Here is a 23,435-nt window from a genome sequence, read left to right on the forward strand (position 1 = left end):
TTATGTGTTGTTGCCTCAGAGTCAGATTAAAGTAAGCAACCTGTAATGGCCGGTTTGGTGTTTTGGTCCTGTTTGATAAATATTGGTATTGGGATTTGACAAGCATAAAAAGACTAGGGATGTATGTGATAGATTTTAGGGATGCAAATGGTGCATTCAGTATTAGCTGGACAAACACAGGCCTGATCCTTACAATAAAAAATTTTACACCCAGTAAGAGGCTATTTTTGATTTATGCTTTTTGCTCACTTTGATTGTAATTGCACTTGATCTCTTTACATCTTTACACCTGAAAAATGTTGTTTAGACTTAATTAGAAATAGAAAATGTGTATATTTTGATATAAAAAAACAACAACAACAAAGGATTACAATTTCAGTTTCAAGTCTTTAAAATTACGTAAAACAACAGCAATCTGTTCCTGGAAAAGTAAAGGTTATTTAATTTTTTTTTTTTTTTTTTTTTTTTTTGTAATGTTTACTCTTTTGTGCACATTTTTTATAAATAAAGTTTCTTCAAAAAAAAAAAAAAAAAAAAAACTCGCTGTGTGCGCAGATTTGCAAACCATCGGCCTCCTCCTCGTCCAGCAGCCGATCGATCCGCGCAGTTTAAAGAGCTGCGGTCTGCGGACAACAGGCCGGAGGAGCTGCAGCTGCTCATGTAAACAACACCAAAGGATGTGATTTGCAAGTTTTATTTTATAGCTAAAGTCCTTCATCCTCACGATGGCGCAGCCGGCGGAGAAAGGTACGTTTGACTGTGTGTCGTTTCTCAAGCCACTCACCAAATGTTTGCCCAGCTAGAGGACCAGACCTCTGTCTCGTAGGCTGTAGCTGAAACACACTTCCCTGAAAAACTGGGCCACTGAGTGACCGACTCAGCAGTTTACGCTGATTTCATGTGACTAAATGGGAAGTTGCCAGAACCTGGAGGTTAGCTGGTAACTTGCTTGTGAAAAAACAAAACAAAAAAAAAAAAAAAAATGGGGGCAGGCTATAAGCTAATTCTGCAGCGACCTCAACACTGAAGTTTCCATCGGGAAAAAGTTCCCCTTCATTCAAAATGTGCTTTTCTTTCTGTTACTTTAACTGCGCCGAATGATTAAGATTACATTTTAAGTTATTAAAAATGTAAATAAACTGCTTTTGAGTCATTTGTATATGGTTTTCATTTGTGTCAGTGTCCCTTCTTGTCCACTTCCATAGTAAGGTTTGTGAAGTTAAAACAGCCAGGGACATCAATCATCTCATTCCTTGTTATTTTTACAGCATATTATCGCTTTGTGGTGCTGTTCTTCAACTGTCTGCTGACATTTGGCTCCTACTTCTGCTTTGACATCCCCAGTGTCCTACAGGATCAGTTCCAGGGGGTAAGTCAGAGGTAGCAGGGCCGAAAATTGTACCATTGTGATTTGGTGTCACCTCTGTCCTCAGTTTGTGTTGAGATACTAATTTAAATCATTGACTTCCTCACATCCGACAGAACCTGACATGTCCCAATGTAACAATCAATGGGACGGTGGACTGTGTGGAGGGACTGGGGATGAGCCCTCAGCAGTATAATCTTCTCTATGCCATCTATGCTTGGACGTTAGTGCACACACACACACACACACACACACACACAACACATTAACTAAACTGTACTTACACTGATAAATGGCTTATCAGAGAACAGCCTCAGTTGTTGTTTTTCTCTCTTATCCACAGGAATGCAGTAGTTGTGATCCTCGCAGGGTTCCTCATTGACAAATTAGGAAACCGCTGTAAGTTGATGTGTATCCTATTTGTTCTGTTTAAACAGGCAAAATTTTTATAAAAAAAAAAATGTATAAATTTCTGTGTCCTCCTCTATGCAGTCGGGGTGTTTCTGTTTTCTTTCCTGTGTGTTCTGGGCTCGTCCCTGTTTGCACTGGGTTCCCACTTCAAAGGAACTCCCTATCTGCTGCCACTAATGCTCACAGGTCGACTGCTGTTTGGATCAGGCAATGGATCTCTGACCAGTAAGGCCACCTTACGAACGTCAAAACTCTTTGCAATGACAACAATGAGGAGTGCTCCTAAACCGCACTCTCCTTCTCTTCTTTTTCTTAGTTGTACAGAACCGCATCACAGCCTTCTGGTTCAAAGGGAAGGAGCTGGCCTTGGCCTTCGGTCTGACCCTGGCTTTCTCACGCCTGGGTTCAGTCCTGAACTTCTTCCTCACCCAGAAGTTCGAAGAAAAATATGGCATGCAGTGGACACTCTGGGGTGGTATGTAAACCTCAAGATTTATGGCATCACTTAATGATAGCAAAATGTTGTAAAAAAAAGAAGGTTAAAGCAAGAGTATTTTTCTCATATTATAAGCCACATGATGCTTTGTTTTCTAGGCGCGCTATTATGTGTGCTGGGCTTTATATCTGCCGTCATAGTCAGTGCCCTGGACAAGGTTGGAATGAAGCAGCTGGGTCTTGATGGAGCCATCCAAGAGGAATCTCGCAAAGTGGTATGAACAATATGTTTGAAGAACTGATTGCATGGATTGTATGGTATGTGATTGTATGGACTGAATTATTTGTGTATGTGTATGTGTAGAGGATTCAGGATGTGAAGCTGCTGTCGCTAAGATACTGGCTCCTGGTTCTCACCATCATGTTCTTCTACAACGGCATCTTTCCGTTCATTGCAGACGCCAGGTGGAGTAACCGTCACACAACTCATGCATATATTTGAACTGGGTTTCTTTGAGGCCATTCATGTACATAGAGCATTGTTTGTTATTCATGTCACCACGGTGCATAAACATGAGCACCCACTCTGTTTCAAAATAGACACCCATGTTGTGTTTCTCCTGTCCAGTAAGTTCATTCAGGATAAGTACAATGGCTACAGTCAGAAGGAGGCGGCCTACATCGCCGGGGCAGTTTATGACAGCTCACTGGTCCTCTCAGCCAGCGTGGGCATTCTCATAGTAAGTATCTGTGTCCTGAAACTGTTTCCTGTTCCAAACTTGTTCAAAAGCGTCTCTTATGAAGCGGTAGAACAAGTAGGTAAGTTGGTGTAACATGTGACATTCTCATGTGTGCGTTCTAGGATTACGTGGGTCTGCGGGGCGTTTTCGCAGTGGCCTGTGCTGTCCTCACGCTGCCTGTGTTTGGACTCCTGGCCTTCACCTTTGTCCCTCCTCTGGTCTCCACCATATGGCTGGGAATCACGTACTCCTTCGCTGCTGTGAGTTTGACTCAAACAGACTCAACTAACACTTATGTTTTTCTGTTGGTAGATGTCAGTGTTGTTCTCATATGTTGCAAATTTCACTAATCGTTGTCTGGTAAATCATAAAAATTAAGAATGATTAGCCTTAATGGTCTATTATAGTTTCCAATCCCTCTACATAAGTGGCTGAATGGAACAAAAAAGGAACAGAAAATTAAAATGACTTACACTATGTTTTCTTTTAATTTGCCATTATGTGTGTTGTCTCTGACTTTTTCCTGTCTGTGCTGTATCCCAGGCCAGCATGTGGCCGTCTATTCCCCTCGTGGTACCTCAGGCGACCCTGGGGACAGCCATGGGCCTGGCCACCTCCATACAGATGGTTGGGATTGGGGTGTCCAATCTGGTTGTCGGACAGATTTTAGGCACCAAATCTAGGTAGTTATCATTGCACTGCACTGAAGGTCCATGCTTTACTTTATATCTCGTTACTTACCTTTACTTTTTTCTCAATTTGTCGGAAAGTGAAACAAAGATTCCGTTGTGGCGTTGGCAGAGGATGATGATCTTCATGTTGGCCAACACCGTCAGCTGCATTGTCACCTCGGTGCTGCTCAACATTGTCGACCACAGACAGGTCAGACATCTCATAGGCTGCCTGTGTGCTGTTTTATATGAGCTCTGCATGCGTCTTTTGTCGGCTGACTTTATCACAGTTGCAGTGTGTTCAGTTAATGTTTGTTTTTCAACAGGGCGGGACCCTGAACAAGACGACTAAGAGGTCAGGACAGGCTGAGAGAGACTCAGACAGAGAGCCACTCAACCAGGGAGAGGAGGAGCAAAATGACGATGAAGATGATGGCGCTGTCCGATCTCGTTCAATCAGCTCATGAGCACCAGTACCAGTGTTGAGACTGGATTCAGTTGACCTCATTAAAACCATCATTGCTTCTCCACACTGTCTTTGGTTGCTACAGGGGACGGTTTACAGAATTAATGGATGAAAAATGCCTCTAAAAAGTATTTACACCAAAAAAGTATCTATATGTTAAAAAATTCAAACTAAAATTCAAACTATCCGTTCAACATTTTAAAATTTTTATGTGCTGAAACATTTTTAACTTCGGTCATCTATCGGCTGCACTGCCACAACTGACTATGCAGATCTTTCTGAGTTAACTAAATAACTGTGACCTGATCTTGTGTAAAAATGCATGTCACAAAAGTAATGTCTGTTTTTTTATGATTGTCTTTCTAATGAAACAGTGAAAATATTTGTGTAACTGAAGAAGGGAATTTTATCTATGTTACATAAAACGTCCAAAAATAAAATGCTGTTCTTTTTGTTTTTTGACGGCGGGATCTTGATGTCGCATGTCTCAAAAAAATAAGCTTGATACCTGGTAGCAACGAGCTAGTGTTGGATTGTGGGTGCTTGTAATTACGAATTCATTGTAATACATGGTACTAGAACTTAACTATGGAGATAACATTCTTGACAAAAAATGGTTAGATTATTTTCCACAAAAGAAAAACACTCAATGTATTTAACATTTGAAATCATCAATCTGTAAATGTAGAGAATAATAAGAATCTCAGCAAAATGTGTGAAGCACATTACAGTCAGTAGATGGAGCTCATTACACATTTATGTAGCGAGCGTGGGCTCGTGAAGACTCCATCTGTTGTGTGTCAGTCTCTCTGTGGCTTCGCTGGAGCTTTCCTGGAGGTTTTTTTTTCAACAGTCAGCAATTTATTTTAGTTCTAAGGTTCCTCAGCAAACGGATGTCAACATATCTAAAGTCTTTCTGTAAGTTACTGTGGGTATTTGCGGTAGGTAGTCATGGTTATAGTTCTTCATATCACATCCATCATACTGTCAACAACTGCAAGGATGTAGCTTTCATTAAAATAGCCACAGATAAGTATGGCAGCAGGACATGTTTTAGATACGCAAGTTTTCCACATAAACCTTTAATCTTATTCCTCTGGGATATAAATAAATGTTATCACACTGGTGACCTATGCTTGTACATATTCCTGCTTTTACAACATTCCTGCCAATGTTTATTGCTGTTTTGGTCATTTCACCTGTATCTGTTATTTTATTTGTGACATTTAAAGTAGCTACTAACCTAATTTTTTTCTTCTATTTTTTTAAATTTGCAAACAGGTGCACAATTAAATGTTGGCAAGTCTATCTTAACTTTTATTTGTCTCTTCCTGTTGGTTAAAACATTTTTTATATTTTTCATCTGCGCAGGAAGGATGACATAAGAGGTTTGCAGCTCAGTTTGTGATCTATTTTGATTAGATGGGTGTATTTTGATAGAAAATGTTACCTGGTTGAGTTTTGAGCTTTTGTGCTTTCAATCAACTTCATCATATCTTATCATAGCATCAACATACCGTTGATCCGGTCTTGAATAATGCTGCAGTCCTCAAATACTTTAGTACAACATGTACTCTAAAGATCCAGGTTCAGGGTGACAACCTCCTGTTCCTGACTGTCTGCCAGGTTAAAAGTGGAGAGTTCCCTGTTCTGAAGCTAAGCATCCAAAAGGCTGCAGTCAGTGCTGAGTAACATGGTAGATTACTGAGAAAAAAACATCAAGGTCATGAAAGGTTTTTGAGAAGGAATTATTTTGTGTCCATCTGGTGCTTGTATTCGATTGTAATCCAACCAAAGATCAGACAGAAAATGGTTGATCTGAAGCTTTAAATAATATGATTTTGCGAAGCATAGATAAATTGATGATACAATACAGAGGTACAGCTCATAATCTTCTTAGAAGTGCACCGCACTGGAGGAATGCATTTGATGTGATGACATACTTGTGGCAAGTCAAAGTCACAGGAATGGAGGGAAGAAGGTTACCTGATGGAGACTTCCTAGAGCTCAGATCCTCTTTTTACTGTGAAGATAAACCCTAAAAATATACCTCACTTAATCTTCTTAAGGGGCGTGTGGTAGGAGTTAGTCTTTGACCGCCTGATGGACAACACACACACACACACACACACACATGCGTGCGCGCGCTGAGTCAGTCACAAAGTCTTAGAGAGCAACTTAATACCTGACATTTAACAGAAGGCTTGAACATCCTGAGGTTATTGCTTTATGGTTTCTAACTTGGAGTCGATCTGCAGCCTCAACTGTTTGGCTGACGGTCTGGACAGCATGAGCATGTCAAGCCTTCTCAACCTCAGCAGCCTGGGCAGGATCTGCGGCTCCAGTCATGGCAATGAAATGGTTGTTTTGGACCGGGTCAAGAGGAAGAACTCTGTCAGGCGTATGTCAATAATTGAAGATGGGGAACTTGCAGAGGTTCTCTACCTCATTCCTAAACAGTCCATGATGGAGCAGCTGCCTTTCCTCAACCCCAATGACTACATCCTGTGTGAGAAGTTGGCTGGTACACCTGCAGAGATGTCAGGTAATGAATAGTTTGCTTCTTTATGTGGTTGTAATGGGTGGTATCTTTTAGATGAGCCGGCTCCACTCACTGTGGAGCCACAAGTGTTCTTGTAGATGCACCATATGACACAAACCTACTGATTCTCAACAGGGAAATTGTTGCATATTGATTAGATTGATCACCAGGACAAATGAACCCATCTGGACTCATTCAATACTCTGGGGCCATCTTCATCAACCATTCTGTCCCTACACAAACATAAACACTTTGCAGTCATTTCATGGATACTATGACTCAAGCAACAACACAAGTCATTTATCCACATGTTCAATGCCACATCAATTAACTGGCTGCAGCTGTAGTTTATTATTGTAAGTGTGATCATTGTAGGAAGCTGAGGAAAAGTAAAACTACTGTAATTCAGACTGATATTGTTCTTTCATTTCTCTCACATTTTATTTAAACCAATAACAGCATCTCTGATACGTTTCTCATCAAAATCTTTGCGTATCTCAAATTTCAAATACAAATAAAAGCACTCTGCAGGGCCACTCCTACTGTCCTCTTTGAGAACACACACTCTCTCTCTCACACACACATACACACACACACAATCCCTCTTGCCCTCTGTATTTTGGACCACCCCCTTTCCCTTTGGACCAGCAGTCCAGTTAGTTCCTCTCCTCACTCTGAGCGGCTGGCCTGAGCACAAAGCGCAGAAACCAACTGTCATGAAAGAGAAAGGTAGACATTTTATTTCAAGAGTGTGAGTGTGTGTGTGTGTGTGCATGGCAGAGGGTGAGAAAGACAGGAAAATGTGTCTCTTGTTGTGAATTGCTTTGTGTTTGTCTTGTATTTGTTAGCGGCTTGTTACACCACTTTTGTCAAGTCAAAAAGTCTTGGATCTCGTTCCACGGTTACGTTTTTGGCCTCTGAAAAATGTATTTTTATTCCACGTTAATTTGCTTAACACTTTTTCACTTTTAGTATTTCAGTTTGTCCGTTGTTGGTGCCTCTTGTGTTTTACTTTCTATGTGATGCCACCATAGAGGTGGAATTTGACTGTTTTAAACAAAACAAGCAGGCTATAGTTTATAACTGTGTTTTTACTGCTCTGTGCTCCTGCAAACTGAGCCACAATGTTAACGTTCTACATTGTGTTCTACATTGTTATTATAAATCCTGTTTAGACCGTACATTGTTATTATTTGGTAAGGCTGGGATTTAACTGTGTAGCAGCTCTGGTCTTTGAATTCTGAAAACATTTTCATTATTTTACGCTCTAAGTTTTACGTTTTTGATCTATTAAGACCAAACATTCCCAAATCTAGAAACTACATTTGGAGATTAAAAAACAAAACAAAACTGTGGTTGCCATTGGGGAAAAGTGCAAACACAGCTGTTACAGCTTATTGTAGAGCATCATGCTCGGGTAAGACCAGCATGTGATTTTAGCAATACCTCTGAATTAAGTTGTTTGGCTTGATGATTCAATTTTGCAGTAACAGGGAACAAACGGATCTTCTATTGTGACTTAACATCACGGAGAAAACACTGACATTCATTTCACTAGACCGGTGGCTGCTGAGATTAAAGCCTCCTGCCATTCTGATGCACATAGTCTGAGTCCTTCAAGAAACAACTGGAATTGCTGACACTGACTGGAAGTAATTTATATGAGCTTTTACATTTGTTTAACATCTCGGAGTTATTGAGTTTTTTTTTTCTGCGGCGGTACTATCTGTATCTCTAATTCTGAATCAAAGCACGTGTTTTTTCAAAATGTCTAAAGTCAAGTCAATTCCTGTCCAAGCAGGAATTAAAAGCTGTGCAGGATCATTTTTAGTGAAGGAAAAAGATCATTGCCAATGTTCATTCATGTTCCTGGTTAAACTGGGTGTCCCTGATATGCAGGTGCATCATAACCTTGTGTTGTGGAATAAAATATTTGTAACAAAAAAAATGAAATAAAAATCAAGGCCGTAAAAAGCTCTAAATCTTAAAACACTTTAATTAAAGCTTCTTACATTATTAATAATGACATCATGGTTTAGTAGTAAAAGTGAAAATGACCTCACCGTATGGTCAAAAATATAATGCTATGGCACCACGCATAGTTTACATCTCATTGTGCTTAAAAATAGCATCAGAAAATCTGGACACTTAATGTAGATACTGCCTCACTCCTCTCTCTCTCTCTCTCTCTCTCTCTCTCTATCTATCTATCTATCTATCTCTTTTTCACACACACACACACACACACACAGATTTTCATAGCTGGAGATAGTGGGTTGTGTGATTAGTTGTCGGTCTCAGGTTTCTCTCCATTTGCTGTCTTTCTAAATCTACCATTTGCTAATACTTGACACCGTATCAGCTTCACATTCTAGGAGAGATCAAGAAAGACAGGAAGACATTTTGGACGTTCCCTCTGAGGACTCCGCACATCAGTTTTACACAAGAACAAAAGCTAAAATCACACAAAGGCTAGGATTTATTTACAGGCTAACAGCACGGACAAACAAGAGCCTGTCCTTCTCCATCAGTTAGTTTACAATAAATATGTGGTAACATTTCTAAATTGTTGCAGTGATTCTGTGTATTACCCCATGACAAATGGATTGCAAGAAGTTATGTTGGCATCACAGCTCTGTCATTAACAAATACCTGGACTGTTTTAGGACAAAGGTCAGTTTGGCTGAGTTTTGAGTGGTTGCTGGAGCCCACGATCAGAAGGACGTGTTACATTCCCTGTAGGATTTGGTTAAGTTTGGCAGAGATAGCACTAATGTTCACAAGATTTCATGCGACTGCATAATGTGCACATTGTGTTGAATTCCAATCACAATGTGAATTTGACCTCAGAGCTTACAGCAAAGCTTTCAAACTTTCAACAAAAATGTTCTTTGATGCATCCTGGCGTGGTGCAAACCGTCAGCCTGTCTCTGTCAGCATCACTGAAGTTGTTTGTTCGCATCTTCGAAACGTTACAGTAAGTTTTGTGATGTTGTGCTGCTTTGGGAGATTTAGGCCCAAGCCTTTGTAAAAACTCAGCAGTCTGTCCTCAAGCTGGAGCCGCTCAGTTGTGGATTACTGGTCTTTGTCATCACTAACACGGTTTGCACTGCAGTTAGATGGCACATTGTGGTAGGTTATTATTGCCACAACACTGCAAAATGTACACACTGGTTTTTACAGTGAGCTTTACATGAACCTTTGGGAGGCATGGTCTCTTAATCTAGTTTGTTACTACATGTTTGTTACTATGGCAACAAATCTCTCCTGTAGTGGGGCAGACTTGGGGCCACATACCAGTGGTGCTTGACTCAATTTTCTTATTGTTCACGAGGCTGAGTTAGGTAACCAGAGGAGTTCAGAAAACATTCCCCCACTCTGACAATTACGAGTGTATAAATCTTTCTGTTTAGGTTGAATCATTTAAGGCATATCTCAAGATCTTATTTGCCTCATGAGTGAGTTTAAGTTTGTGCATGTGTTTATCTATTTGTATGCTCGGTGTCCACACGCTGGAGAGACTATCGACGTGCCACATTCTTTCCTCTCTCTCTCCTCTGCTAATCACATTCAGGACTTTTCAAGTGGGCTGTGATTAGATTGCACAGGCATCCGCCGCTTCTGCTGCCATATAAACATGAAAGAGACAGAAGGAGAGGGAATGAGGCTGAGATTTCGTCTCCAGGGCCACATGATACAGTATGACACATGGTTTGGCACACAGGAGCGCACACCCACACAGACAGTGTTTTTACCTCCCTGCAGAGAAATAATGGTTTATTTGTGAGCTCTTGTCTGTTTTTGTGAGGTAGTAATCAGGTGGTTTAAAGCTTCTACAGATTCCTCTGAGCCCGTGTGTGTATGTATTTGTATATGTATATGTGTGTGTGTTTCTGTGCCAAAACAAAGCATGCCTGTACATTATGTTCAGTTATGTAAGCAGCGAAAGGACAATTCTCAGGGACTACTTTATTGTAATGAGCTGCTCAGCCAGAAAAAAGGATAAACCTTCTGTATGGACAGAAAAAGAGATGTTTACTATTTTAACCAGACTAAAATATCTCAACTACTACTGGTTGAAATACTGTGCAGAAAATCATGATCCCCAGGTGCTGTACCTTAATGACCTTGGTGATCCCCCTCACTTGCCCCGTAATGCCAGACTCGACTGATTCACCTGCTCTTTCTGCTGCTGTAGTGCTGCTGGCTCAGGATGGCTGCCACCCATGTTCTCCGCCAGGGAAGCGGGTCATCCGGTGCTTCAGGTGCACGGAGCAATGCAAAGGAGAGGTGCTGCGGGTCCAGAACAACCACTTCCACATAAAGTGTTTCACCTGCAAAGGCGAGTACCGTCCATATGTTGATGTGAGCAGGTGCACGTGCACTTGTGGAGCTTCTTGCAATCAGCTCAGCTCATGGGTGGACTCTCTGTGAGTCTACGTTTGGACATTAAGAAACTAAATCCGATTCTTTGGAAAAAAAGCTGCTCTGGAACATGAATGACATCAGGAGCCTGACAGTGCATGAATTCTGTGGTGGGGTTTGAGTTTATATTAGGATTTTAAATTCTGTTGTCGACCTAATTGCGTGCAAACAGTAAAACAAGTCACAAAGTTATTTAATAGTTATCCTACTGATGCCACCAGATTCAGTTTATTACAAAACATTCTACATCTACAATGGGCTGTTGTGAGAACCTGCTGGATGGTCAGACGGTCATTCACCACAGTCACTCTGCCTCATGGAAAACATATTTCCCCAGTAGGCTATTGTCCCCACTAATCGACACTGACAAGCTTCTCGTGTTGTTGTCCTTTCATCGCATTGTGATGGTGTTTACAGCGCAGAGAAGACAAAGAGACTTTCAGAGCAGAGAAGCATTCAGTATTTTAACAGTGGCGAGACCTGAGGATGCAAAGAGTCTGTGGGTTTCACAGATTCAGAATTTACTTAATTTGTTAGAGCGCTTTGCTTTAGGCATTTATTACCAAGAGTCAAATAAAGATATTCAGACTTTAAAATAGAATTTGTAAATAAAACTCATGTCGATTGTGAGTGACTCACAGCAGGACGGGAACAGGGCAGCATAAATCTGTCCTTGGCGTCTCAGTTCATTCTGTCGTGGCAGGTTCCGAGAGGCAGTGTCGGAAAAGGTTTTGGTCGTATCAAATGACTTCAAACAAGCATGTCATGGGATGATCAGCATACACACACGCACACACATACACACAAACGTGCAGACAGACAACAACAAGCTTGGCACAATCATAAGGTCAGACAGTCTAAATAGCATTGATGTAATCTGTTTGATGGATTATGTAACTGTTGTTAACTTCTCCTTGTGACAATAGCCTGAGAAAAGGCACCAATGTAAACTGTAAATTCATAGTGACTGACCCAAACAAAAAATCTATTTACACAGAGCAGATGCAGCATATAATAAGAACATACAAACCTTGTCCGAATGTTTTTTTTTCTTTTTTACAAAGGCTTTTAGATAAAACAAAAAAACATGCTTTTAGAGTTAAATCTGGCTCCCATAAGGCAAAGCAGTTTGTAAATTTCAAAATAAAATTGATCTACTATCCAGTTTATACTTCATTAGATCTTGTATTTTGTTTTAAATGCAGATGAGAGCATGGCTATTGAATGAGGCAGAAACACATAGAGTTATTAAGTAAATTAAAAGTCAATGCAAATGAATATATACTAGTTTTTATTTGCTTGTTCGATTTAAAAGTTTTCAGTATCAATCCTGGTTTCTCGCCTTATGAATGTGTGTGTGTGTGTGTGTGTGTGTGTGTGTGTGTGCGCGCAGTGTGTGGCTGTGACTTGGCTCAGAGTGGCTTCTTCATGAGGAGCGGCGACTACCTCTGTCCGCTGGACTTCCAGAGGCTTCACGGCACGCTCTGCAACAACTGCGGGGAATTTGTGGAGGGAGAAGTGGTCACAGTGTTGGGGAAGACCTATCACCCAGCATGCTTTGTGTGCACCATTTGCAAGTAACTGTTGCAACAATCATTAAATATTTAGTTTATTAGATGTAGCCAATGCAGACATGTTTTGGAGACAGAATGACTATTTTTTCCAAAGAACTGTGGGAGTATACCTCTGTCTCTTTCTCTGTTTCGCAGGCAGCCCTTTCCTGCTGGGGACTGTGTCACCTTCAGTGGAAAAGACTGTCTGTGTCAGCGCTGCCTTAGACCTGCGTCTCCTTCTCCTAACGACATCAACTACACCAGTAGTGAGTGCATTCTTTCATAGGCAAAGTGTGATACATATGAAAATTTAAAAAAGAAACATATTTCATTAATGAATAGGAAAGAGAAGATTAGATTAAAGAGTTTGATCCTAGTAGACCTAAACAGTCACATGAACACATACAAACACTGGCCAGCTGTGGCTCCTGTACCAGCTGCCTGTTTATTTGCTTTATCCTCGTTTGAGGTCTGTGCCACATTCAACTTCATTCATTATGGAGAAATAAAATCTTTACACTATTTCTGCAAGTAACACATCTGATTATGTTCCGGTGTGTGTATTTTCTTCCTCATGTTTCGAGGTCAAGCTCCAGTGTGTTTTTAAAACTAGCCGGTAGGTCATTTGAGGTCATCCGCGAGAGATTTAAATGATGCGAACATCAAAGATCATCACGACTCTGCAGGACCTGACAACCGTCATGTTCGGCTTTCACCCAGGAGATTACTTGTAAGGTCTTGAAAGTCTGCACACTGTCAGGAATGCAGGCTAAACATCGCCCCTAATGCCACTCTGACCTCCTCCAGGTGAACTGCATGTTTGTCACAACACTGAGTTGACATTACCTTACAAATCTGGTCATTCTCCCGGGACCCTGCCAGACCAGTGACTTAGTATGGACTAAGAGATGCAGCAGAACCTCTCCATCTCAACTTGACCTTATCCACCTACCAGCTATAGATACAGCGGGGATCAATAGGGGATCCAGAATCACAAAGCCTGTGGATTAAGAGGGTCTCTCTGCAGGACTGTACAGAATATATGCAGGAATGAGCATAAAGAGCTTGTGCAAAGAGCTCTGGTTCTGTGATGTCAGACTGCGCTTTTACTTTTAATGTTCAGTTTACACATGTGTAAACCTGAAATAAATAATAAGAGGAACTGAGTGACTGGATGTAATATACAGATTCACTTGAACAACCTTTAGTGTAATATTAATTAAAAAAAAAAAGGCAACAGCCTGTCAGATGTGCAATGTTTACTCAGAAGGAATATGTCTGTGTGTTTTCAGGCTGCACTGGCTGTGGAAGAGACATCAAGAATGGCCAGGCTCTGTTAGCCCTGGGCGGCCAGTGGCACCTCGGCTGCTTCAAGTGCAAAGCCTGCAGGAAAGTGCTGAGCGGAGAATACATCAGCAAGTAAATGCAAATCCCCTCATTCGTACCTCCACTGGAAAAAAGCAATCAGTAGACTTTGTGCAACTAATACACACATAAGAAAATGTGTCTGTTGATACTGAATGTTTTATCTTCCAGAGATGGTGTTCCTTACTGTGAGAGAGACTACCAGATTCAGTTTGGGGTACAGTGTGAAGCGTGCCAGAAGTTTATAACAGGGAAAGTCCTTGAGGTAGGAACGGCTAACTCTTATTGAAGAGTCATGCATTTCTTATTATTTGAATTGTGTATCTCTTGCTATTTGAATAAATAAAATAAATAAATTTTTTCTTAAAAGCCTCTAAAGATGCAGTTTAAACATGTCTAAATCCAGCACAGATAGTAACTCTCTGTCTATGGAAAAACAATGTGCACCTACCTGGCTGTGGCAATTAGTGTAAAATGATTTGCCTAACTGTAACTCAGTGTGATTGCAAAGTGATTTCCGAACATGCACATTTTGTGCAATTTGTGCATGTATGCAGTCGATCTGATGCTTTTCTTTTACCTTCCTCATGATCTGCTCCAGGCAGGGGACAAACATTATCACCCTGGTTGTGCAAGATGCTGCCGATGTGACAAAATGTTCAGAGAAGGAGAAGAAATGTATGTGCAAGGTCAGTTTAAGATTATAACATGAATATACAACTCACGGTAAGAACATTGATTCGGTCTTGGATAGATGCATAAATTCAAAGCCTTGTATGATAAGGACAACAAAATGTTCAGAGTTCCAGTGTCAGGTTGTGTGAGTTGTGCATTTTTAATTTTTTTGCCGTGATGGCTGCTGTAGCTAATTGCTAAGTGTTCACAGGATCGACAATATGGCACCCGGACTGCAGAGACAAGAGCAGAACTGAGGATAGTTACAGGGTAAGTTCCCCCAAACTTAACACTCAACTCTATTTCTATGTGTGAGATGCAGTTTAACATGTTGGAGGCAGCATGACATGATACCAGTTGAACAACCTTCTTGAAATAAGACGTTAATAACCAGCTGTACAAAGAGGGTCTGAGTGTGATATCTGTGTAAGACTGCACAATCTATTTACACATTCTCTTCCTTCTCAGGTCAGCAGACCAAAAACACCTTGTCTTGATTTCTTTTTCCCCCCACATGAACTGAAGGTTAATATTGTGAGGCTGGTCTGCTGTTTGCACTGATGGGTTTCCAGAGGCTGTAATCTCAGAGTTTGAGATTAACCACACGCGCTTGCTTCACATGCAACATGAACACTTTGCTTTTTTGCACCAAGTATGATTAGCTAGAAGAGCTTTTAAAGTGTAGAGCACCGGTGCACTATATGTGCAATAATTAACATTTTCAGTGGAAGTAGCATATGAACCTTTTTCATTGCATGCTTGGCTGTGTTAATTTCTGGCCTTGCAATCTGCTAGAACCTGCACAAGTTAATACACAGCAGTGTGCTCTTTCATCATAAACATTTTTAAATGGATTACAATACAGAACAATGCGCATATGCTGTATTGTACCAGGCCTGCACTGTACTGTACATGTGAGAAAAGAAAACCGGTCCAGATACCGTTGTGTGAGCATGTAAAGAGATGTTGTGAGAGGATGTTACAAGTTGAAGATGAAACAGAAAATGTTTTTTCTCAGTTAAAATATCCCATGAATCAAACTAACACAGCTGTTTTTTTGTTTTTTTTTTTGTCTTTAGCCCACTAGATCCTCATCTGAAAGCTCCTCTTCCAGACCAGGCTCATGCACTCCAGGAAGTCCTGGTCGAACTATCTGCGTAAGTTCTGATGGCAACATCTGTTTAGCATCTTCCGTGGTGCACAGTTCACCGTGGGCTGATTTACATTTCATGTATCCCTTTATTTATACAGGGGAGTCGCATGGACAAAGTGTCTCTCTTGCAAGATAATTCTTTTTGACTGTAATTGAACTCATCTCGGGAAAATAACCAATGTGCGGGGGGAAAAAAAAAACATTTTAAGAGTCTTAAAAGCAGTTTCATTTCTTTGTAAACATTTTTTCTATTTTACCTTGACTGGTCGGAACTAGTTTCATCTTGTTTGTGAGAGAAATATGTGATTTCAATTGTGGTTGAGAGCGTATGCTATATATATATATATATATATATATATATATATATATATACACATATAAAAAAATACATTGAGAAAATCAACCACATATTGAACAGGAGCTTAGATTTATTTGCTTAATCAATTTGAATGCATTGGTGATTCAGATTGAATTGGAATAGTAAAACAACCTCTGTATCCTTTTGTTTCCTCCCCCCAGTCTCCTATGATCCACACCCTGTTGGTTTTTATTGTATGGAGTAAACTTTACCCCCAACAGGTCACCTCAAAATATGAGCCTGTAACAAATTCCCTTTTATAACTTTTAGAGTAAAACAGATTACAGTAGATTATCATTTTACAGAATTATGTCATCTGTTTACTCCACTTGCCAAAGTCAGGCCAACATGGTGATGTGGGATTAAAGTTTCATTCCTCCCTGAAATGATGTAATAAGCAACCTTTGACTTTTCACTTGACCTGACTTGTGCTGTCTGATCCTTCCTTCATTCCTTCCCCCATATTCTGTGTCTCCCTCTCCTCCCTGTCCTGGTCCCAGGCAAAAGTAGATAATGAGATCATTGATTACCGAGACTTAGCAGCAATTCCCAGAGTCAAGGCTATATATGATATAGAGCATCCTGATATGATATCCTATAAGTCTGTGAACAACAACTCCTCTGCTTTGGACAACAAAGGCAACAAACAGGACAGGCAAAACCCTGCAGAGGTAATTTCATTCAATGCTCCGAGTTGTATCCAGTGACATGTTTGTGTGTCATTGTTTTGGTGGGTTTTCTTTGTCTTGGTTTGATTTATGTGTCAAACCAAGTGAACCCTTTTTTAGCTGTTCTCATAATTTGATTGTGTTTGGCACATTTATTTATTGTGAAAATTAGACATACGTGTTTTGGGGTTTTTTTTTGTAATAACTTTCTACAATAACAAAATACTTTAAATGTTTAAGTCAAACTCACAGCACGTATATGGGAATATTGTTCTCTGCTTACATTTACATTTTTAAGAATACATAGCAACGTACAGTACAATCAAAAATAAGTCAATGCACATTTAATATGGAGTTAATGGTGGTAAAAACAATACTTGATTAGTTGTTGCTTACTGTGTCACTGAGCCTGCATTAATGATCGCGGTCATGCTAGCAGAAACTAACATAGGATAATTAGCCAAAAGTACCTTTACAATTAAATCCTTTTGTTTTCTACCTGTTTTGTCTTCATGTGAAAACCTCATAACTCCAAGCTCGGTCATTTTTTCCAAATTAGCTGAAGGAGTACAGGGTTCAAAAAAATAAATAAATAAATAAAAAGAATTTAAACGCTTCCTCCTTTTAGAAAACTGGACATATGTTTTTTTCATATCTGACAAGTTTGGAGATACAAGGTTTTTACCAGAGCTTATGTGTTTTGATGTATGTATTTTGTATTTTGGTTTTGTACGATTTTGCTGCATACACTGATTTTTCTTCTTCTGTCTTTCTGATTCAGTCAACAGGAAATGAATCTGAAACCACAGAGGTAAATACTTTTCTCAAATTTACACATTCATGGTCACGCACGGTACTGCGCACTTTAGTTTTCATTTGTAGCACATTTTACACTGTTTTTTTTTTTCTTTTTTTTTTGTCTAGGAGAGTTTTGAAATGAGAAAGTACATACCAAAATCCTCGAGCCATGGATCTTTTGGAGTTCATGGAATGTACAATCGCCACAGCTACACTCCAACTCTGCCCAGATCACCACAACACTTCCACAGGCCAGGTGAGAGGGAGTGAATTATCTCAATCTTCACATCACCCTTGTAGAAAGATGAATCCTCCTCTGCTCACTGTTTTCTCTGTTGCACCACCTCCCCTTTACTCCTCTGTCTCCACAACTCCTCTCCTCCTCAACACTCCCACTTGTTCCTCTGGAATAACAAGCAGGGTTGATGCTTTCTCCTTCTTTATTCTCTGGCAACAATGACACCTGCTCCACTTCCCCTTTATGTCACCACTTCCTCCCTCACACCCGAGGTAAGATCCCCACCCCACCAGACATCCCCCAACCTTTTCTGCAAACCTTCTCCCTCACTTTGCTATGTTACTGCTATTTTTCTATTTCCAATCCAACACGTGTGTCCCATCACTTTACGCAGTCAACTGGCAGAATAAAAATTTAGACAACTGGTTTACGTTTTAAGTGTCAGCGGGGAATAAATAACACCTGCAGAGAAGGATGGCACAGAGAGCGTTCTCTTAGAAACACTGAGCCATCTAGTGGTCAAAGTTCACAGGGAGTGTCAGTCGCACAGGGACTCATCATATCTCAGCTTTCCTGGAGTAGACAGCACAGCAGTTTGTGCCCCAGACAGAAAAGATACACCAGCAAACATCTACAGCAGAGGCTTCTTTCACTGCGCTTCTCCTTTCTTCTTCTTTTCCCATTTTGCATAATTTTCTTCTTTTTTTTCTCTGGTTTGATTGATTAAATATTAATAATAAATATTCCCAAACTTCAATCAGACATTACTCTACAGCCATTCCTATTTATAGCATGGCCGTAATTTTTTATTTTATTTATTATTATTTATTACTGAAAATCAGTCACATCCCATTTCTGTAGTGAGCGCAACGTAACTTTGTTTAGCCAGAGTCCGACTTTTCACTGTCTTTATTGCATCTACATCGTTCTGAGAAAAGTTATTAAGTTAAATTGCTCCTGAAGAATATCTGTTTTAAAACACTGAAAAGGAAAAAGTGATTTTGAAACCAGCTGCCAAAGAGACACTACATTATTTTATTTCCATTGTGTAATATTTTAGAATGAATTATTAGCTGATCCTGAATTCTTCACTATCTGCAGATGAAGGCTTCCACATGTACAGGAGGCCTCCAATCTATAAACAGCAAGGTACAGTTTAATTTTTTCCTCGTCTAACCTGAACAATGGGCTGGTTATTAAAGATTTGAATGTAAAATAAATGTTTAATGGAAAATTTAAATATAGAAATAGAGCAGTACTGAGAACTCTTAGCAAAAGGCTAAGAAAAGAACTTGGCATGGTGCTTACCCGGCATGTTTATGTTTACTCTAATTGATCTAATTGGGCAAAGCGTTGAGGCTGAGTGTGATTCGTCTCATGGTAAGATAATCTAACTGCTGTTTCACTTTAATATAGATCCAAATTCTTCCCCATCCCAAACAACAAACTCTTTGCCTGGATATGGACGCAATGGCCTCCATCCGGTAAGAGCAACATCACTTGTTTTTGAAGTTTTACTAAAGCAGAAACATGGTGTCCACATTGTTGACCACATTGTTATTGTGCATACAAGTATTCACCTCCTATTTAGATTCTGACTCTGAACTACGTAAATATCTGAGTTGACATGTGCATGTCGATGTGTGCAGAGTTTAGGTATTAAGGGTAAACTAGAGAAATAATAATAATAATAATAATTTGTGTTTTGATGTGTTTGCTTATCAGCCACAGTCAGCAGATTTCTCCTACTACAGCAGTGACAGATTCAGAGGTCAGTATGCAAACGTCTGTATCATTTATCGTGGATGTTGTCAGTCACTACAATATTGAATCAGTGAATAAAGATTAATTGTGTGTTGCTTTTGCTTTTCCTTTTCCCTTGCCTTTCAGATTTTAAGGTATGTGCCGAATGGTTTTATGTTTTACGTGATCTTGATTTTCTGTTTGTGCTTCCTTTCCCTGTTTCCTGCAATTCCAAATGACTCACCTCACCTCACTGTCTGGGTCTTCATGCTAAAAAAAAAATGTGCAATAAAATTTGCAGGCACTAATATATTTCTTCATTGATTCATGAATTGCATCTATTACACAACTGACGCTTTAACCACTCATCTTTTAAATATGCTTTGCTGACAGTAATCTGGCCATTTGGCTTTTAGCTCTGAAGTGATTAATCCTGCCATGACATTTTCCTATTGCATGTGTTTCACTCTGAAGCTCGTCCATGACGGTCAACATCCATTAGCGAGACTGGACAGAGGAGTGTCTATGCCTAATTTGTTGGAACCAAAAGCAAGTATTATTTGTACATTCAAGTTTTTTAATTCTCTTCCAAACTGTGTACGTGAGAAGAGTTTTCATTGCAAAGAATTATCATGTTCTGGGCAACCTTTAAAGGCTGCATGTAAGAGTAATAATAATAAATACAAATAATACTTCATACAGTCCACTGGAGCCTTGGATGAATTTCAAACGCAAGCTTGCTAGATTAATAGCTGTAGGATAGTGCTGAGTGCGCTGAGGTTTCAAGGACAACTTCATTATCACCTTCCTTTATAGCAGAATATGTGAAAATATGAGTCTTTTGACAAAGGCTGATATATGCAGGACCTTGACCTTGAGTTTTCTTCTCTGGAGACTGAAGCACTGGTATTATGGAGTTCAAATATCCATGCTAACTGTGCAGTGGTTTTACAACAGATGCATATTTGCATGGTACAAGATGTTCTGACTGAATCTCAGTAGCTCAAAGCGTAAAGTTTGTATTCCAGTATATCATGTGTGATAATCAATTCAAAAAGCATTCTCAACTAGTCCTTGTTTTGTCAAGGTCTACCCATTCGAATTGCTCACGGTTACTAATAGAGGACGAGTGAAGCTTCCGAAGGATGTTGACAGAACAAGACTTGAGGTAAAGTGTGAGGAAAGAACTCGTGCAATGCGACACAGATTCCTTTTTTTTTAGTAAGTAGTAATTGTAGGTTTTATTTTAGAATAAGAAATCCCATCCACATGCAGGTTAGAAACCACCACAAAGCAAGGTGAGATACAGAGCAGCTTTTCCACATTCAATTCATTCTTTTATTCTCTCTTCTCTCCTTTGTAGCGCCACCTTTCCCCAGATTCATTCTTTGAGATCTTTGGCATGGAGATTCAAGAATTTGACAGACTTCCACTGTGGAAACGTAATGACATGAAGAAGACGGCAAATCTCTTCTAAATGCTGATATTTTAATTCATCATTAATATGCAGTATACGTCAAGTTCTGATGAACTTTTTATGTTTATTTCTTTGGATTTGGCACAAAAGTTAGAAATCTTCTTTCCGAAGAACAGCACAAATCACATCTTTACAGGGCCACAACACTGAGTTTCCCAGTTAGTCTCTGTAGGCCATGAATAATAGTTAAAGTTGTAATATCTCAAAGCAGATATGAACATGAGAACTCAATAGTCTTTGCTTCAGCCATTATTAGTATTTCTTATGTCAGCCCTGTCTCCCCAGGAATTACGTTCATATTGGACGATTCAGCTCAATATAATTTATGCCCATTCATCATAAATGGAGCAGGTAGTGTGGCGTTTATGTAGCTTAGCAGAAAGTATGGATAAATGGAAATAAGCAATGTGTTCTTCTTTGAAGCTTTGCAAACAGTTTCAGCCTAACAGTTGAAATCTTTCAGTAACCTAACCTAAGCTCAGTGGTCCTAGTTGCCTAACTAAAAACTGTTGTGTTAGTATGTTTTCACATGTATGTTTTTACTGGTGTACATTTCTGTTTGCCTTCTGAAAAATAGAGAAATGCCGACTTTAGAGCACAGAGTTTGCAAGTGTTCAAGATGCTTATGGTGTTTAAAGTCAGTCATGTTCATGTCTACAATGTTTTTAAGCTTAGAGATAGTTTATCCCATCTAAAGCCTTTCTCAACAGCGCTGTGTGAATAATGCTTCCCATGATACCTGACTCATAGTGTAGTGACCGGGTACATGAAATGGACAGGAAATGTCATCATTGTGTAATTCTGATAGTGAATTATTCTCTCTAAAAGTGGATGCATTTCACCCATGTTCTCATTGCTACTGATATATGTGTTATATTTTGGTATATATTTTGTCTCCTGGTTATACAACATGTTTAAGCACAAAACTTTATTTCTGTTTTAATAGATTAGCAGTGAATTGTGCTTTGTTGGACTGTTAAATTAATAATTTACATGATTACATTTTCTTGTATGTTTTACCCTGACTTGGTTGTGGTAAACTGTATATGTTCCTGTCCGAGCACACCACCTCGAGCGCCCTCAATAAAATCTTGCACTTCTTAAAAGTAGAGACATTAAGTGGCTTTTCATTGACAAGATGAATGAGGTTGCGTGTGCTTCGAGTGTTTCGAGTTCATATTTTTCCACATAATTTGAAGTTCTTGGTGCATCTCCCAGGAGAATCTCACTGTCTGGATCATCAGCTTGGAATGTGAAAATGTTTAGTTGTTCACTTTCATGGAGACCTCAAAGAACGTGCACATGACGGCAGACATTCTTGATCTGATTATCTGGACTTTGTAGAAATAACCTAATGGTTACTTCTCTCTCTGTGCAGTATGCAAATTTCAGTCAGTCAGTAAGGACCATTTCCTGTCCTGTCAAAATCAGGAGACAGTGGGCCCAACTGGAGAGAATGCCAGCAAGGGAAAACCAAACTGCATCAATTTTTCCACACTCATCTGCTATACTAGGCTTAAAACTCTTCCATGATATTTAGCAATATCTCAGTAAATTTCCATGTCTGTATTTTAATTGTGTAATAAGATAAACTACCTATTCTTGTTGAAAAATGTACTAAGACAACAGGTAACATTTTTATAACATCGCACTATTGCACAACACTTCATATTTTCACACATAAAACTAGCTGCATGTTTGAAGAATAGCAAAATATACTGACTCAGCTCCACCTGTTATCAATCATTCACACATTCCCATTTGATGTGTCTCCGACATATATGCATTTCTTTTTTTTTTTTTTTTGACCCAGTCTGTGGCCCTGCCACTGGAAATCTAACACCAACAGATGGTGCTCTGGAGCCTGGAATCACAACACTATGCCAGGATTACTTTCCATGTTTAAAACGAACACCTGCCAGACTGTTTAAGCCTGTATCTGAGTATATTCAAGACATCTTTTTTTTGCTTGTATTTTTCATGGAGCTCCAATAGTAGTGGTAATAGTAGTACTAGTGTAAAAATAGCCTCTGAAAATGTATGACATTTGTTATTTACTTATTTGTTATTCTCAAAAGACAATCCTGTTCCACCATTTCCTGTTATGTTATTGTACGTTACTGTGCACATCAATAACACTTGATAAGATTTAATTGCTATAGGGTCTTTTGTTAGCCTACTCTAAATTTGTTTGTCACTTTAATATTAGTTTTTTTGTGTATCACTTTGTGTAGCTATGGCTGTAAATATTTGCATGTACATCCCATGAGAGGTCAAATGGTCTTGTTTATCAGTCATCTTTACCCATTCTTAAGCAATTTTGACTGTTTAGCAACCAATTATTATTTCTT

General features: G+C 39.5%; 2 protein-coding genes across 4 annotated transcripts; both read left to right on the forward strand.

Moving 5' to 3' along the window:
• The first annotated feature begins 549 nt into the window (after positions 1–549).
• mfsd1l (major facilitator superfamily domain containing 1-like) lies at positions 550–4,529 on the forward strand. Its single transcript, XM_071463561.1, has 13 exons — positions 550–747; positions 1,269–1,369; positions 1,483–1,589; positions 1,710–1,765; positions 1,859–2,002; positions 2,094–2,252; positions 2,372–2,487; positions 2,577–2,677; positions 2,841–2,952; positions 3,075–3,212; positions 3,496–3,635; positions 3,723–3,834; positions 3,950–4,529. Exons 1-13 carry the CDS (start codon positions 726–728, stop codon positions 4,088–4,090), a joined length of 1,449 nt encoding a protein of 482 aa, XP_071319662.1. The 5' UTR covers positions 550–725; the 3' UTR covers positions 4,091–4,529.
• A 1,834-nt stretch (positions 4,530–6,363) lies between these two features.
• Positions 6,364–20,042, forward strand: LOC139608961 (actin-binding LIM protein 1-like). 3 transcript variants are annotated; one of them, XM_071463132.1, is made up of 17 exons: positions 6,364–6,634; positions 10,830–10,973; positions 12,450–12,633; positions 12,766–12,875; positions 13,902–14,028; positions 14,146–14,239; positions 14,576–14,663; positions 14,861–14,919; positions 15,729–15,806; positions 16,661–16,831; positions 17,610–17,639; positions 17,753–17,882; positions 18,047–18,136; positions 18,966–19,013; positions 19,281–19,348; positions 19,590–19,635; positions 19,755–20,042. In XM_071463132.1, the coding sequence occupies exons 1-17, from the start codon at positions 6,379–6,381 to the stop codon at positions 19,844–19,846; spliced, it is 1,815 nt and encodes a 604-aa protein (XP_071319233.1). In that variant the 5' UTR covers positions 6,364–6,378; the 3' UTR covers positions 19,847–20,042. The 3 variants fall into 3 exon arrangements, with proteins under 3 accessions (XP_071319233.1, XP_071319234.1, XP_071319235.1); XM_071463134.1 differs by lacking the exon at positions 6,364–6,634 and adding an exon at positions 7,245–7,360; XM_071463133.1 differs by lacking the exon at positions 18,047–18,136.
• Positions 20,043–23,435: the final 3,393 nt, after the last annotated feature.

Source organism: Trachinotus anak, unplaced genomic scaffold (genome assembly GCF_046630095.1).
Source record: "Trachinotus anak isolate AG129_WGS33_773 ecotype Australia unplaced genomic scaffold, CSIRO_AGI_Tana_v1 ptg000025l, whole genome shotgun sequence".
NCBI lineage: Eukaryota > Metazoa > Chordata > Actinopteri > Carangiformes > Carangidae > Trachinotus > Trachinotus anak.

Bases quoted from the DNA above. Each gene is read 5' to 3' on its own strand.
- mfsd1l (XM_071463561.1), top strand. From the start codon at position 726: ATGGCGCAGCCGGCGGAGAAAG. The intron at 2,253-2,371 runs GTATGTAAACCT...TTTGTTTTCTAG, and splicing joins GCAGTGGACACTCTGGGGTG to GCGCGCTATTATGTGTGCTG. The intron at 3,636-3,722 runs GTAGTTATCATT...TTTGTCGGAAAG, and splicing joins ATTTTAGGCACCAAATCTAG to TGAAACAAAGATTCCGTTGT.
- LOC139608961 (XM_071463132.1), top strand. From the start codon at position 6,379: ATGAGCATGTCAAGCCTTCTCAACCTCAGCAGCCTGGGCAGGATCTGC. The intron at 14,664-14,860 runs GTCAGTTTAAGA...AAGTGTTCACAG, and splicing joins AGAAGAAATGTATGTGCAAG to GATCGACAATATGGCACCCG. The intron at 17,883-18,046 runs GTGAGAGGGAGT...AATAACAAGCAG, and splicing joins ACAACACTTCCACAGGCCAG to GGTTGATGCTTTCTCCTTCT.